Here is an 18,505-nt window from a genome sequence, read left to right as displayed (position 1 = left end):
CAAGGCGCAACTTCTGTTGTCAGCAATCAACAAGCTGCGGACAACGGGAGTTGTGATTCCAGTACCCGAGGATCAGCGTACTCAGGGATACTACTCCAGTCTGTTCCTTGTGCCGAAGCCGGATGGCTCGGTAAGGCCTATACTAAATCTAAAGGATTTGAATCCGTTTTTACAAGCGGTCAAATTCAAGATGGAGTCCCTGCAGTCGGTGATTCAGGGACTGGAACAGGGAGAGTTCCTGGTATCCTTGGATATCAGGGATGCATACCTGCACATCCCCATCTGGCCCCTTCACCAGGCTTTCCTCCGGTTCGCTATACAGGAACAACACTGGCAGTTCCAGGCCCTGCCGTTCGGTCTCTCATCGGCCCCCAGGGTCTTCACCAAGGTGATGGCTGTGATGATGGAGGTCCTCAGGGCTCAGGGGATTACCATCATCCCCTACTTGGACGATCTTCTCCTGAAGAATCGTTCGAAGGAGGCCCTGTTGTCCAACATACGGCTCACCCAGGAGACTCTCATCAGTCATGGGTGGATTCTGAACTTTGCAAAGTCTCAGCTACAGCCGTCTCAACGTCTTCTCTTTTTGGGGATGATTCTGGACACCCAGCAGATGAAGGTTTTTCTACCATCCGACAAAGTTCAGTCCCTGCAGGTCCTGGTCAGGTCGGTCTTGCGACGGCCACAGGTAACGGTGCACCTTTGCACCAGACTCTTGGGGAAGATGGTGTCCTCCTTCGAGGCGGTACAATATGGCCGCTTCCACTCGCGCCAATTCCAGTTGTCTCTCCTTCGCCAGTGGTCAGGGTCTCACCTGCATCTTCAGCAGCGGGTGACCCTGTCTCCTCGAGCCCGTCTGTCTCTGCTGTGGTGGCTCAACTCCGAAAACCTGCTAAGGGGCAGGAGGTTCGGCATATGGGAGTGGACTCTCCTCACCACAGACGCCAGCCTTCGAGGCTGGGGGGCGGTAACGCTGGAACACCAGTTCCAGGGTTTATGGACGAGGCAGGAGAGCTTACTCTCCATCAATGTGCTGGAACTCAGAGCAGTCTACTATGCTCTTCTGCAGGCGGGACACCTGCTGCGGAGCAGAGCAATCAGAGTTCAGTCCGACAACGCCACAGCCGTCGCCTACATAAACAAGCAAGGCGGCACTCGGAGCAAGGCGGCGATGAAGGAAGTAAGCAGGATCATCCTCTGGGCTCAGAACCATGCTCAGGCCTTGTCAGCGGTGTTCATCCCCGGAGTAGACAATTGGGAGGCCGACTTTCTAAGTCGGCAGCATGCCCACCAGGGGGAGTGGTGCCTCAAGCCTCAGGTATTTCAGTCCCTTATACATCGTTGGGGGTGTCCTCAGGTGGATCTGATGGCGTCCCGCCACAACTTCCAGCTCCCAGCATACTTTGCGCGGACTCGAGATCCTCAGGCCGCAGGGGTAGACGCTCTGGTCGCTCCTTGGCCGTTCCAGTTCGTTTACCTCTTCCCTCCCTTTCCGCTGATCCCTCGGGTGTTACAGCGCATTCGCAGGGAGGGGGTAACAGCGCTTCTGATAGCGCCGGATTGGCCCCGGCGCTCGTGGTACACCAACCTGACGGATCTTCTAATCGACGAGCCGTGGCCGCTGCCTCATCAGGAGGACCTCCTCAGTCAGGGTCCCTTCATCTACCCAGATTTAGGACGTCTACATTTGACGGCGTGGCTGCTGAGAGGTCCATCTTGAGACGTGCAGGTATCCCTAGGGCGGTGATACCCACAATGATGAGGGCCAGGAAGGAAGTCACCTCCAGACACTATCATCGGATTTGGAGATCCTATGTGGCGTGGTGCGAAAGACGCAGAGTGTCCTCTACTCTGTTCAAGAAGGCTCGACTTCTCCTGTTTTTACAGGAGGGGTTAAACTCTGGACTTAGGCTGAATACACTAAAGGTGCAGGTTTCAGCACTCTCAGTTTTTTTCCAGAAACGTATAGCTCTCATTCCGGAAATCCACACTTTTTTCCAGGGGGTGCTGAGGCTTCAGCCCCCTATTCGTCCGCCTACGGCTCCCTGGGACCTAGAGTTGGTCCTCAGATATTTGAAGTCATCAATATTTGAGCCTTTAGAAGAGGTGGATCTTCGATATCTCACCTGGAAGGTGGTTCTTCTTTTGGCTCTGGCCTCGGCCAGACGTGTCTCGGAATTGGGTGCGCTTTCTTGTCGCTCACCGTTCCTCCAGTTTCATCCGGACAGAGCGGAGCTCCGTACCAGTCTTTCTTTCCTTCCAAAGGTGGTCTCAGCGTTCCACGTGAACCAACCCATAGTGGTTCCAGCATTCACAGAGGCTTCACCTGAGGATAGGTCTTTGGATGTGGTGAGGGCCCTGCGGATTTATGTCTCTCGCACGGCTTCTCTTCGCAAGACGGATGTCTTGTTTGTTACCTACGACCCAGTGCGTCGTGGATGGCCAGCTTCAAAACAGACGCTGGCCAGATGGATCCGTCTGACTATTCGTCAGGCATACCTTGCTGAGGCTCAGACGCCTCCCACTAACATAGGCGCGCACTCCACCAGATCGGTGGGTCCTTCATGGGCGGCTGCCCGTGGGGTCTCCCTGCAACAGCTCTGTCGTGCTGCGACAGGGTCAGGTCGGCACACTTTTGTGCGATTTTATAGGTTTGATACCTTTGCGGCACCAGCTTCTCAGTTTGGCCGCTCTGTTTTAAGGGGATCTCAGCGCTCACCCACCCGGGTTGAAAGCTCTGGGACGTCCCCAGTGTAACTCCAGTGACACCTAGTGGATGAAGGAGAAACAGGGATTTTGTACTTACCGTAAATCCTTTTCTCCGAGTCCACAGGTGTCACTGGACGCCCGCCTCAGCGCTGTTCTCCACCTGTTATGTTCAGTGTTAGGTTCCTATTGGGTAACCTCTGGAGTTTTCCCTTGTCAGGGTTATTTAAACATGGTTATTACACACCTGTCTTGTCTGGTTTGACTCTGTGTGTGTTTGTTTGTTTTTTCATATATATACATTCTTTTTCTACTATTTGTATTGAATGATGTTATGTTGTGATGAACCTCCTCTCGGATGTGTGTTATATCTTTCTGCTCCCTTTCGGGCACGATCTTTATGACTGCCTGGGAGGGGAAGTAGAAGGGGAGGAGTTGGTCACACTGATTAATTATTTTAAAGTGCCCATGCTCCCTGTGGTCGCCTTCTATTCCCCAGTGTAACTCCAGTGACACCTGTGGACTCGGAGAAAAGGATTTACGGTAAGTACAAAATCCCTGTTTTAAAGGTCGCAGGATGCGTGCCATTTTAACGGCATGTGATGCTATGCAATATTTTATTGTACTGTGCGGGTGTTTTGACCCGAAAATCGCATTGCATCGCATACCACTAATTAAGGTATGCAATGCGATGGGCTCCGTGATAATACACAAGTACCGTTTGGTCTATTTATTTACTGACAAACTGGTTGAGTGCTTCCTGCTCCATATTGACTATTTTCAACAGACAAACAGCCTGGGAAAGGCACCGGGGCATGATTTCTGTCAAAAAAGGAGTGCCGGCCATATATATTTCGTCCTCATATATGCGGCCACAGCTTATGCTACAGATCTTACGTAGGACTCTAGGCGTACTATGTCACTACCCTGGGTCCACGCCACTACCCTCCTGTGTCTATTACCTTTAGAAAAGTTGTGGCAAGTGAAGGTGATCTAGTCAGATCACTTAGAAAAGGGTCTGAAATCGCCCCATGTGTACGCCCCTTAGGGGCTTTAGGAGGTGAGCTCATGAACATGTTCCCCCTCCCTGAGAGGTGCTCTCCTTTCTCCCATTATTCAGAATTATACATGGGCTGAAAACTTCATATACATATTTTTTAAGTGTATGTATTCAAAGTAATCAGCCCTGTTTCCTGCAGTGTCCATGGCTGAATTGCTTGGGCGGCGCAACACTAGTGATTAGGTAGAAACACGTGCAGCTTCAAGTTTGACAGGTATACTGATGTAGTAACCCCGCCTACTGTTATGCTGGACACGCCCATTTTGGTTTGGTGCCACCCACATGAGGCCGCTTCCAGAAATTTTCCAGGGCCACTTTTGGTCCCCAATCCGCCCCTGGTAAGAACCTAGTTGTTGGATAGGAAACAGAGAGTTGTAGTAAATGGGGTGCATTCTAAGAAGGAAAAAGATCACGATTCTGAGTTAAGAGCCCTGTGAACTACATGAATCAATTTGTTGTTGTTTAATTGCAGCAAGGAGACAAAGGGATGTGAGAAGTTTTCTTATGAAGTTGGTTAGATTTCAGCTAGGAGGTTCACAAGCTACATTACTCACCTACACTAGATAAAAATATGCCAAAGTGTGTAGACCAAATATATTCCATAGCTGTTCGTTGTTAGAACTTACCTTGCTCAAGGCCGATGGATATTTTTGTGGACTATAAATAATGTGTGACAAGGAATCACATACACTGAATAGAGATGAATTCTGTGTCTTTATTTGTGCGGGTAAACACCATACCATGTTCACATCTTGCCAAGCAGGTTACAGCATTGCAGGGTTTTTTTCCACAGATTTCACAGTCAGGGTACAATCCACACCCACCTATCATACCATGACATTACCGGCCTATCGCCCAGCTGCTTGCCAGCATTGGGAGCCATGACCTCCTGCCCTGGACACACATATAACAGGAAGCCACAGGTGCTGCTAATCAGCCAAACACATCAGTTTAGAAAACCTGGACTGGATCTAATTTAACTGCTGCTGCTCTAAAATCTGGACTGGGTCGTCCACATTACCCTCACATGGAAATATGCTGTCCCTACCACAAATGGCTTCTTGTTAATTGATCAGATTCATGCTTTTTAGAAAAATGTACTGTTATTCTGCACAGTAATAACTTGCGTAATGCCAGCTACTGCTATATATTTGCCAGGTATATGTAATGCTTATTCATTATTTATGCATGTATAGTAGGGGATCAGACAATAAATGAGAAGACTATATACAGTAACTGCCTGGACACATGATAAAAAGTTCAGAGTGAGTTTGGAAATATAATAATCCTGTGTGCAATTAATTCCAGCCCTATGCATGTAGACTTGGAGGATTGAGGGGTGACAGAGCACCCCCTTCATCATGGAACCATTAGGTTTTACAGTCAATGAAATTGGTATAACTACGTTAGCTCACTTGTCAGTTTTTATGTCTAGAATTGATCTATATAATGTATGTTATTAGCCTATAGAATACAATATTGTTTTACTTGTTTAATAAATCACCCACTTTTATACTATGCCGAGGATATGATACCATTACTTTTACTAATATATCAAAGTATTTATGATGGGTATGTTGTGTACTTATGGCTTGTGTTTACAGATATTTATTGGTTAAGACTTTTTTTTAGTATATATGGAAACCCAAAATTAGCAAAAAATGAAAAAAAAAAAAATTATCCCAACTTACCCATAAACTGCTCTTATTACATAGTTACATAGTACTTAAGGCTGAATAAAGACAAGCGTCCATCAAGTTCAACCTGTTATTAAAGTGCATGATCTACTTGCTTCAACCCATTTGATGATCTGATTGTTAGGCGCCGTACCTGGCGTCGCCGCCATCCAGGTCCCCCGTAAGCGTCTGCGCTGCTAGGACGGCGGCCATCTTCTGACGCGCGTCATCAGGAAGCTTCAGGGACGTTGCTAGGCAACGCCCCGAACTTCCGCTCCGGCCGTCTCTGCAGGGGGAAGATTCTGCAGGGCGGACAGGAAGTGATGTCGCCACAGGGGGCGGCTAATTCAAATATAAGCCGTCGTCTCTCTCACACAGACGCCGGTTATAGCGTTCTTTCAGCCTGTTGCTGAGATCGTGTTCCTGGTCCTGGAGCCTGTTGGAGAATCCCTGTTTGTTCCCCGCCTGGTCTGCCTTGCCTGGTTTGGTCCTGCCGTATCTAAGTTCTTTAAGAGTGCCCAGCTGTGAGAGTTACCGTCCTCAGAAGTCTGGAGGGGCTTGTCTGTGATACCGTCATCTCTCCAGATAAGTCAGGGGTCACCCTGTGTTTCCCTCCTGCTATTTGGCACATTTCTTTATAGTACATCTCATTAAGCATTGTTGCTATTTTCTTATATTACATCTCTCAAGCATTGTTGCCATTTTTGATATCTTCTTCTGAGCATTGTTGCTATTTCTTTATATTACATCTCTCAAGCATTGTTGCCATTTTTATATCTTCTTCTGAGCATTGTTGCTATATCCTTATATTACACCTCTTGGGCATTGTTGCCATTAATTCCTTGATCCATCATTACGCATGGTTGCACCCTATAAAGGTCACCACCCAGCATCATCACCCCTCGGGGAATCCGGGGACCCCTATCTTAGTGTCAGGTCAGTTAGTTGTCCCCTTGCTCTCCTCTGGCCTTGGTGGGCGTGTTGTCACTCTCAAGACCAGGTGGCATCGGGGTTGGAGCTGGACTAACCAGCTCCTTCGGACGCGGCTATTATTGGCGAAGCCTAGTTCCGCACACGTCCGCCAACTCCAGCTCGAGGCAACGGAGGTAGGGCAAGGTAGGTGGTCCCCATTCCCTTACACTGATATTGCATTTAATTCCATAAATAGTTGTCCTGTTGTCAGTTCAGTTCCTTGTGTAAACGAGTCAGACTGTACAGAGCGTCATTTAGCATTCAAGGTGAATGAACACATTAATATAAAAACCAATACACCGCATTTATATTACCCCAGCACAGAGTAAATACATGTCCCCAAATGCATCCGGAGAGTGTTGTAAATGCAAGATGTGGAATGCTAGATTCTTCCATTGCTTCTGGTCTTGCTCCAGGATTTTAAAATGTTGGCGTAAGACTATAGGCTATATAAACTCCTTATTCTCTATTAATGTAAGCATAGACCCTTTAGCCACGTAAGACCGGGAGGACCACCCGGCACTCACCTTTACCCACCACTTTGCTTCAAATCACCAGATTTATTTTCTATCCTCGGTGTCGATACCTGTGAGCAGAAGGGTGACCTGCGGCGATCCCGGACTTTACCATCCACAGGCTCCCCCGAGAGGTGTGACTCGCTCCAGACTCTGAGACCAAGTGCGGCAGGTACTCCGTCACTCCCACCGTTGGCTCTCTTTCCCGGAGCGTCACGGTGGTAGATGAGACAGACTTCTGCAACATACACCTAGCCGCGCCGCTGGTTCAATATGGAGTGCTCCTGGCTCATTACCATCATCTGCCGGTTGTAGCACAGATACATCTATTTCCAACAGCGAGGCTGCTTTGTGAGTCACCTTTTCATCTCTACAAATCCCCCTCCGTTTTTTTCCCCCCAATCAAACATCACATACTTCCATAAACTTACTGGATGGACTTTGTCTTCTCATATCTCATCAAACTAAATTATAAGTTCCCCGCTACTGGACATAACATCATCCTTAGTGGGTAAGAGCAACTGGACATTATTCATATAGCATTGTGTGGGGCATCAGTGATTGCCCAGTGGTCTATAACTATTTTATATCATATTGATTTTATTGTTATATTTTATTAAATAATTGTGATCATTTATATAAGCCTTTTTCATCTATTGTTTTTTAATAAATATTTGTGCTTAATTCAGTGCGCTCTCTATAATTATTTGATTAGAATAATTATATCCCCTAGATTTGTTTCATTGGATCCCCTGGTGGGAATCCATTGGGAGCTGCCATTTAATATATTGTTTCTTATATTAATTATTTAATTAACCACTTGCGCCCAATTATATATTACATATATATTTTTCCACGTGTATATGCCTACATTTTATCAATTGGCCCCTCCCTCCACAATTCTCAAAAAATATCCCCCTACTTATAATCATACTAACTCTTGCAAAGAAACTCATACTGATCCATATGGATATTACCAAACAGCCCCATCTGTAACTCAAATCGAGACTGTTCTAACTTCTCATGTTTGATAGACGCTCGGTACAACTAGGAATCCACTCATCCCCAAATGTTTTTTACTTGAAATGGGAAACTTTTATTGTCTCCCTAGAAGAGCCCTACAAATCAAACTGTATATTTTGAACTGTGACTATGACTGTCTTTGACGGTTCTGCTAGGTCGTGCCAGATCAAGATACCGCCTGTCTGGAAAATTTCAATGATCAAACTTCCTAGATTGATGCTAAACTCCAAGTATTGCAATTTACAAATTCTTACAATATGTCTAAAGTTTTAGATAGCGTCACACACCTCCCCTCCCTTCATTCATCTAACACCCCATACTCTCCCTTCCTCCCCTTCTCGTTTCGTCTCGTGTATACTCCCTTCTATTTTTATCCCCATCCCATACCCTTTTCTTATCTTATGCTCATATTCAATTAATCACAAAGTGTATTCTCAATATATGTTCAAAATAATAAGTTATAATCAGTCTCCTATTCTGCAAATTTCTTCTTTAATATAATAAGTTGTTGTTATTGAACAGATAAATATAGAACAGGAGAGGACGTGTTGTCTATTACTGTACCCCTATCTCTCTTACCAATCATATGTCTGTACAAAATGTACTGTATATTACATTCTGTGTTTAATGATAATCTTAATAAAAAGATTTAAATAAAAAATAAATGTGTGGCTCACACATAAAACCGTAACATAAAATGTATTTACAGTAATATTTACAAAACCAGCTAAATAGTGTTATCACAAAGAGAAGCACAAAATATGTATGATGGTGGTGGGGGTAAATAGATGTTACACCACTAGTTTATTTAAGATTTTTATCATCTTTTTTATACTCTTCCATATAATAACAGTAAAATACATAAAATTGGGCTTATGTGTTGTATCTTTTGTTGTAGTCCTCATCTTTCCAATTCACAATAGTTTGGTAGGATATACATCAAAGGAAAAAGTAACACGGTGAAAAACTGTATAATAAAGAAATACAAAAACATGATGCAGAAGTGTGAAAGTGGAAAACACGAAATGTTACACCCCAAAATTACATACAGTATCCACCCATAGGCAGTATATCTGCGTCCCCAATAACTACTTGAACAAATAGCAGATGTATACAACTCTGGAAGATCACTAGATAAATAGGGTTCTTGTTCACTTGGGAAATACAAGGAAGAAGTTCAGTAGCCTTCAATAGCGTACTGCTAATACATAGAACACATAAACTGTAGACTGGACCAGTCAGTGAAAGCATGGATTATCACAAGGCTTCTCAATAGGGAAAGTTCATGAAGGAGCGAGGGTATAACTGCCACCCGACGCGTTTCATCCTTTCTTGTAATGAGACTTCTTAAGGGGAATATTAACTCATTCACATTCGGGGTGCAAGCCTTTTGGTAGTATTCTAAGAATACATGTAAAACCTTGTATAGCCATGTCTTCACGGTCACCCAACCACTTATTATTGGCATACATTGCTCAAACAGCAACAATAGGAGTCCACATCAGGAAGAAAAAACAATAATGTAATTAAACATTCAACATGGACACAGTTACTAAATGCGGACATCATATCACAAGAAACAATATCGAGATTTGCACCAGATGGTGATGATTGTTGTACAAAGCAGAGGAATTGGCTATGGAACCTTCCTCTCACTGTCCTCAATATACCAAGTCTAAGAAGTGACTGGTGTCTCCTGACTGTAATCCTAAACCTAGCCATTCCCCAAATGCCTAATCCCCCCTCCTGCAGCCTAAACCCTCCCCCAAGTGCATAACACTAATTGTACCCTCTGGTAACCTAACCCTAATCTTCCCCAAAGTGCCTTACAATAACTATGGGCTCTGGCAGTCTAACCTTAATCCCCCATGTTACTAACTGTAACCCCAATGCTAACCTCTAACAATAAATACTAACCCTAGCCTTAACCCTAAACCTCGCCAAGCTCCTAACCCCCCAAAGTGTCTAACCCTAGCACAAGGGGTGTGATCAGAGAAGGGGAGGACCCACATGCAGCCTTTGTTGCAAGGCCCCTCCTCTCTGACAGCAATCAGACTTAGAATTTTCACCCGCGCCTTGTTCCAGGGCACATATCCAGTGCGCCCGTGCAAATCACACAGAACTGGCCACTCCGGATGGGTAGTTATAATGTATGGGGCAGTGTGTGCAGTGTGGGCCGACCTGGATTCCCGTGTGAGCCACAAGCACTGCACTCATTAAAGAAACATCTATGACTAGCACCTAACCAGGGCTGGACTGCCAATCTGGAGATTTATTTGACAGGTATTGACCATGTGGGGGAGATAATAGGGCTTGGCTAGAAAAATGCAGATATGTCGGAACCGTGCTCAAGTCAGCCACTGGAAATTAGTTATCAGGTGGAGAGGCCCTGGCATTTTAGGAGAGCCACTCATCTTTTGTGATGAAAGGTGTGTGTAAACAATGCCCTGCCAATGTGGCATCTGTTGTATGCAAGCTGGGGGATTGAGTCCTCAGGGGTGGACTTCTCTGTGTACAAATCAGCATCTGAGTCTGTGAGGCTACCAGGTATTGGAATCAGAGATTATGAAGGAGGAGGGCAGTGCACATAGAACACTCACATCCAGTGCAATACAATTGTCTATAAAGCCACGACAAGCTGCAACACATTTAATAACAAGCCCGGGTTTTATCAGTCTCATTAATATCCCCCATAAAGTATATGGGGGGCAATTCAATTGGTCCAGATGGTATAAGGATACACAGAGTCACTGCTAAACACTATACGGAGCAACGTGCCAAGACAGGATTCGTCCGTGCCACCGCTATTCATTTGTCCCCCTACCTACTAATGGACTGCGCTCTCCCTTCCGCTAATGAGCGGACCAAGTTATGCTGACACCGCTTACCATCTGACCACATAGATCCCGTTGGCTCTAATACACCCTGCTGCGGAGGAGTTCTTCATTCCATCAAGCCAACAGGCAGCTCTTCCGATCCCACCACTCTGCATGCTCGTGGAGGTTCCGGCATACCATTATCACTTCCAGTGGGTGAGATCATTTTAAAGGGACACGGTTGCTAGGACACTATGAAGGTCGATATACATTGGGTTGACACATGAAATAGGTCGACATGGCTAAGGTCGACGGGGTTGGAAGATCAAAACAAGCATTAGGTTGACAATGGGAAGGTCGACTGTTTTCAGTTTTTTTTTTTAGCAGACTTGTGCCGACTGGCGGTATTTAATACCCTGCCATTGAACATTACCTGTTCACCCTTGCTGGTGGAGCATAGCGCATGTCCAGGGATAACTTAACGAGACATTGACTACTTATTTCTTTATTTCCCAGAAACATATATTGTATTTATCAATATAGACCGGACATTGAGATCACCGTGATATTTGAATGTGAATTTTTATGTACACCACTAATTGTTATATTAAGTCATTTCAATTTGTTTTATTATATGTGAAGCTTTATTATATTGCCCTCTCTTTTTAGTATGTGTACTAAAATCTGCTGTCGATCATCTATACATATACCTCATCAAACAAATCAGTGATATTGATAAATGTAACCAGCGCTACAATCGGAAATTGGTCTCAGCCCAGGGGTGAAAGATATGGACTACATATATGTTTTGTGTAGATTAAATGTTACTAAAAGAACCCCAACTTTATCCCTAACAAATGAGATAATTATATCTACATCAGTAATATTGTGCATTACTTGTACAATGACTCTTTTCACCTCTTGGTTCCTCAGGCTGTATATTAGAGGATTGAGCATTGGTGTCACAGTTGAATAGAAGACTGCAGCTATTTTGTCTTGGTTCTCAATGACATTGGAAGGAGAGCGTAGGTAAGTGAAGAAAACGGACACATAGAAGATGGAGGCACAGGTGAGGTGTGAGGAGCAGGTGCCGAATGCTTTCCGTCTGCCCTCAGCGGACTTCATCCGTAGAATGGAGGAAATGATGAACGTGTAGGAGACCAAGATGATTATAAATGACCCCATGCCACAAGAAACTACAAAGAAGACCGTGACTATGACACAGGAGAAGGTGTCCGAGCAGGACAGCTTGAGCAGTGGTGGGACGTCACAGTAGAAGTGGTCTATAAGGTTTGTTTCACAGAAATGGAGACTGAATACACAGATGGTCTGAAATGATGACTGCAAGAAGCCAATGGAGAAAGACAGGAAAACCAGATACACACATATGTTCTTGGTCATTATAGAGATATAATGTAGAGGGTGGCAGATGGCAGCGTAACGGTCATATGCCATGTTGGAGAGAAGCAAGACTTCAGTACAGGCAAGACCAGCAAAGAAGAAGAACTGAAGGGCACACCCAAAAAATGAGATGGCTTTCCTCGTGGAGATAAGGTCAGAGAGCATTTTCGGAGTAATAGCTGAGGAGTATAAAAGGTCCACCAGAGAGAGGTAGCTCAGGAAGAAGTACATCGGGGTATGAAAGTTGGAGGTGTTATGGACAATGGCCATCATGCCGATGTTTCCAAATACAGTCACCATGTAGACATGTAAGAAGAGTATGAAGAGGAACGGGGCAAGTTGTGCATTGTCAGTGAGTCCAGAGAACAGAAACACTCTTGCTTGGGTCATGTTTGTGATGTCCATTGTTTTCTCTGTGTAGCGATGAAAATATTATTAATTAGAAACATCAATAATTTAAACTCATGAAAAAAGCTGTAGGATAAGCTATTCCATGTAAAGACAATTCTACAGAATACAACAAGGGTGTAACAGCATAGTTGAAAATATAATAAATGAATAAGTTAATTCAGTTTACCTTTGATGATCTGCAGACTTCTCTATTTCCCATGATAGTTTACACACATATTAAAACTGTACAGTGTATAGTGGTGATAATCACGGGGAGACTTGTTGCCTTGTCAGGAGTTTGTTTTGTACTAATAGAATTTAGATTTTAGGCCAAAACACCCAGGATATACAGTATGTTGTCTCTCAAACACACACAATCTTGTCAAAGTCTATAATAAAAATTGTTACATGATGAAATTGTCCTTGGGCTGCATTTGTAGTTTATTTGCAGCAATTGGCTGCTGCTTGCTCACAAGGGTGTATATATAAGGGTGTATATTTATTAAGATGGTAGTTATTTTGAAGGTTTGATGTTGCTATGGGCAATCATTATATCTATGACCTTCTAGAAGCTGCTAAATAAATAAGAAGTAGAATCTGATTGGTTGTTATGGGAAACTTGCCATATTAAATAGAACTCCCATGTAGTAAATGTACTGCAAGGTTCCTGAATAAAATCCTACCGTCTCAGTACACACCTTTGGGTACACACCTTTGGGTGGTCCTCTTTTTATGCAAAACCATCTATTGACAGAAATATTGGTGCTTGTGTATTATCTGGGCGCCCAAGTTTTCCATCGTACAACATACCAGTAGTTCTCGTCGCATCGCATCGCATGCGATCCAATTGCATGCGATGCGACCAAATTGGACCTGATTTTTAATCGTACAGGCACCCTGATGGGTCATTACTATGTTAAATGGCACCCCCAATGTTAATGCCACCCCCGCTATCAACGGCCACCCGAATCGTGGCGAGTGGCGGCGGTACGCCTCCTCCGACCTTTTCATACCCCCACTATCCACGTCGGCGCGGAGTTGATGTTAGATAGCGTGGCGTGCGCAGCGAGTCACCGAGCCCGAAGCGTGGCAAGTGCAGCGAGCACCGCACAGTGCGGGTCTGTACGCCTGGAAATCGGATCCCATCGCATACCTTAATTAGTGGTAAGCGATGCGATGGGCGCCCAGATAATACACAAGTACCAAAATATTTTATCCTGTTGTTCAGAATCAACACTTTTTACCATTGTACTTGTTTCTGGTGAAACTCTGATTAGCTGACTTCTATACCCTTCTTCTCCTTCTTTATACTCCGCGCCTCTATTAACAGTGAGGTTCCATAGAAGTGCAGCTTCCCCAACAGCGCAGGAAAAGGTCACAACCCCCCATCTCTTATATATAGCTCTCTGACGAAGTCCAGCGTGACGAAATGCGTAGGGGCGTGGCCTAGCGTCAAGTACGACCGGAGCCTTGAGTGTAACCTCTCCAACGCTTGTGTGCCCAGCACCTTCCTATGCCTGATCTGTGCGGCAATTTGTAAGCCGCTGTATATGGTACGTTACCCATCCCTTGTCTTGTGCAGTTTTTGAATAAATATCTTCTTTTAAAAAAGTGGTAATTTTGCACTATTGGAGTGCCCACATTTGTCTTTTCTAGATAAAACAATTCCCGTGTTTGGAGCCGGGAGAACCGCTGTGTTCAGATTGTGGAGCTGCCGGCTTGAATATAGCAGTGCATTTAAACATTGTGGAGCGGTGTCCTGCCTGTGTCCATCAAGGACGGATCAAGACTGTGGGGGAAATTTACTAAAGGAAATTTGTACAAAATAGGTGTATTTGTATATCCAGAAATACACTTATTTTTGACATTTACTATCCCGAAAATACGGCAATTCGTGTTCGTATTGATAGCACATCAGTACGACTACGAATTGCCATATTTTCGGGATAGTAAATGTCAAAAATAAGTGTATTTCTGGATATACAAATACACCTATTTTGTACAAATTTCCTTTAGTAAATTTCCCCCTGTGTGTCTATCATATGGACTGGTATTTAGCACCACATTACTGACATTTTGGGGGAAATTTACCAATATGAAAAACCTAGTTTTTCGTATTGGTATTTTCCCTACGACTGCATACGACTGTTTAAGTCGTATGCAAAGTCGTGTTCCGGAGGATCAGTTACAAAGCAGTCATATACGACTGCTTTGTAACCCTCCGATGGTGTAGTGATTCGTATTAGCGGCCGTATATACGGCTGCTAATACGAATTATTTCTAGCAGTCTGCACGGATCAGTCAGATCCGTGCAGGCTGCAATGTGTAAAAAAAATAGAAAAAAAAATAAATTAAAAAAAAAAACGGCGTGGGGTCCCCCCCACAGCCGAAACCAGCACCAGGCTGAAGGAGCCAGGGCCGGTAATTAAAAATCAGGGAACCCGACAAATAGGGGTTCCCCGATTTTTAACAACCAGCCCCAGGCTCCTGCTCTGGGGCTGGTTCCCAAAATACGGGGGACAAAATGACTAGGGGTCCCCCGTATTTCAAGAACCAGCCCCAGGCAAAACCAGCCAGCGGGTAATGCCACAGCCGGGGGGAGACTTTTTATGCAAGTCCCCCCGGCCAAAGCATTAACCCTACCGACCAGTCAGCCTGGCCAGGGGCCCTGGGGGAGTGGGGACCCCCCAATAAAGGGGTCCCCCCCCCCTCCAGGACTTACCTGACCAGGCTGAAGCCTGGTGCTGTCCTCGATGCCCCTGGGCGGTGGGCATCGAGCTGATGGTTTTGTGTAAAAAATAGAATAAAAACCATTGTCTTTTACTGGTGAACTATGAGTCCCAGCAAGCCTCCCCCGCAAGCTGGGACTTGGAGAACCACAAGTCCCAGCCTGCGGGGCATTAAAGGGCCCGCTGGGTCTTGTAGTTCCACAGTAAAAGAAAGAGTTAAATAAACACACTGACACACGTGAAAAATAAAAGTTTAATACATACATAACACATACATACTGATACTTACCTTTCTTGATCCCGTAGGTAGCCCTGGTCCTGATGTCCTGTGTCGTCCATGTCGGCTGTCTGCGTCGTCCTCCAGGTCCATGTCGACGGTCCGTGTCGTCCTCCAGGTCCATGGCGGTGTCCGGGTCCGAAGAAATCCATGTTGGAGCTGTGGAAGGAAATCCTACTCACCTGTTCCTGCGCTGAAGAAGTCTTCTCTTGATCCGACGTAGTCCAGGTAATCTTCAAAGCTGTCGCCGGTCCCCGCTGTCTGCGCTGTCTCTGCATCGCGCTGAGGAGAGATGCTGAAGTTTCATATTCGGCGCCTCTCCTCAGACTGAATTCTATTGGCCGCCTAGCAGGCCAATCAGGAGCCGACTTTCTCGGCTCCTGATTGGCCTGCTAGGCGGCCAATAGAATTCAGTCTGAGGAGAGGCGCCGAATATGAAACTTCAGCATCTCTCCTCAGCGCGATGCAGAGACAGCGCAGACAGCGGGGACCGGCGACAGCAGGAAGATTACCTGGACTACGTCGGATCAAGAGAAGACTTCTTCAGCGCAGGAACAGGTGAGTAGGATTTCCTTCCACAGCTCCAACATGGATTTCTTCGGACCCGGACACCGCCATGGACCTGGAGGACGACACGGACCGTCGACATGGACCTGGAGGACGACGCAGACAGCCGACATGGACGACACAGGACATCAGGACCAGGGCTACCTACGGGATCAAGAAAGGTAAGTATCAGTATGTATGTGTTATGTATGTATTAAACTTTTATTTTTCACGTGTGTCAGTGTGTTTATTTAACTCTTTCTTTTACTGTGGAACTACAAGACCCAGCGGGCCCTTTAATGCCCCGCAGGCTGGGACTTGTGGTTCTCCAAGTCCCAGCTTGCGGGGGAGGCTTGCTGGGACTCATAGTTCACCAGTAAAAGACAATGGTTTTTATTCTATTTTTTACACAAAACCATCAGCTCGATGCCCACCGCCCAGGGGCATCGAGGACAGCACCAGGCTTCAGCCTGGTCAGGTAAGTCCTGGAGGGGGGGGACTGGTCGGTAGGGTTAATGCTTTGGCCGGGGGGACTTGCATAAAAAGTCTCCCCCCGGCTGTGGCATTACCCGCTGGCTGGTTTTGCCTGGGGCTGGTTCTTGAAATACGGGGGACCCCTAGTCATTTTGTCCCCCGTATTTTGGGAACCAGCCCCAGAGCAGGAGCCTGGGGCTGGTTGTTAAAAATCGGGGAACCCCTATTTGTCGGGTTCCCTGATTTTTAATTACCGGCCCTGGCTCCTTCAGCCTGGTGCTGGTTTCGGCTGTGGGGGGGACCCCACGCCGTTTTTTTTTTTAATTTATTTTTTTTTCTATTTTTTTACACTGAAGCCTGCACGGATCTGACTGATCCGTGCAGGCTTAAAGCAAATAGAACAGGAAAATGGTGTTCTATTTTCCTGTCGTATTTGCGTGGGTGTTTCACACCACTAAGCAGCCGTATTGTCAGTACGGCTGCTTAGTAAATCAGAAACCACCATTCTTTGAATGGTGATTTCTGTCGTATTCTATCGATGGTGTAGACATTCGTATTTGTAAATACAAATACGAATGTTCCATCTTTAGGACTACGATTTGTTGTATTTTTGGGATTGTAAATCCCGAAAATACAAATTCGTAAAAAAAAGGTGTATTTCTCCCTACGAATACACCTTTTTTCTACGAATCCATTTTGGTAAATGTCCCCCTTTATTCTCTTTTGCGCACTGTACTGTTATATATATATATATCTATATATATATATATATATATATATCTATATATATATCTATATATATATCTATATATATATATAGATATATATATAACAGTACAGTGCGCAAAAGAGAATATATATATATAGACCAAAGTGAGACCGCACTCGCACTAAATTAGAGTGTACAGCTTTAGGGGTGTTCAAAAGAGGAAACATGTAAACCATGCCCCTCAATTACAATCCAATTATCCCTCCACGGATTGGGGGGATTTGAACACTCTCCTTTGAAATAAATAAAGTCACTGGTTTTGTTTAAAAATAGCACAATCTTGCAATTTATTTCAGCATGTTAGTTCTCATCTAGCCCCGACGTTTCGGTCCATGCTCAGACCTTTATCAAGGAGCCTACAATAACAATATGTACAAAACAAAATTCATTTAGATGTCTGCAAACAAACCACTTAGCAAAACATCTAATATGCATATAGACAAACAGTTACATACTTTTGTGGTGAGTCATCAGCGTTTACATATGGCTAACGCCTCAGCCCTGGAGAAGACAGGATCAGCCACATAGGAGGACTGTCCTGGTCAGGCTTTTATACCCTACTGCATTTCATTAACAAGGGGGAATTTGGCGCCAATCTTTCAATCAGCGCAACTACTGTGCGCGCGTACTTCCGGTAAAACCGGTGGAACGCACAGTTGAGCCGCACATCAGCCGGGGATATCGGCTGATGTGTTGCAGGCTCAGGAGACAATCAGTGTTACAGAGTCTGCTTAAAACGGACAGTTAGCAGATCACTACAGGATCTGCTGCAGCACATAAATAGATGAAAGAGTAGTAATATCGCTATGGTGTATGAAAATAAATATGGCGGCTAATTTGGACCGCAGGTGGAATGCACAGTGTACCAGCGCCACCTGTGGGTTGACAGTATATTACATCTCATAGAATTGAATTATACAAGAAACATATGTGCTGCCTCCAAGTCCGTTTTTATATGGGATTAAGCCTGACCATACATTAGGATGTGACAAGTGTGGAACCACCAATTAGGGAACATGATTATAATAGATTCATGATTATATGGTTATATGGTTGTTAGGATACTCATGGTCACAATAATTTCATTTCTTTTAATTTTTATTTTTTACTTTTTATTTTATTTTTTATCCTTATCAAAAAAAAAATTTTTT

The 18,505-nt window shown here is 44.9% G+C and overlaps 1 protein-coding gene across 1 annotated transcript; it reads right to left on the bottom strand.

Moving 5' to 3' along the window:
* Positions 1-11,522: 11,522 nt before the first annotated feature.
* On the bottom strand, positions 11,523-12,768 carry LOC146072889 (olfactory receptor 5B21-like). Its single transcript, XM_083180068.1, has one exon. It carries the CDS (start codon positions 12,572-12,574, stop codon positions 11,564-11,566), a length of 1,011 nt encoding a protein of 336 aa, XP_083036194.1. The 5' UTR covers positions 12,575-12,768; the 3' UTR covers positions 11,523-11,563.
* Between the last annotated feature and the right edge of the window lie 5,737 nt (positions 12,769-18,505).

This window comes from Crinia signifera, chromosome 4 (genome assembly GCF_055691185.1).
Source record: "Crinia signifera chromosome 4, ASM5569118v1, whole genome shotgun sequence".
NCBI classification, from domain to species: domain Eukaryota; kingdom Metazoa; phylum Chordata; class Amphibia; order Anura; family Myobatrachidae; genus Crinia; species Crinia signifera.
This window is presented reverse-complemented; position numbering and strand designations above follow the sequence as displayed.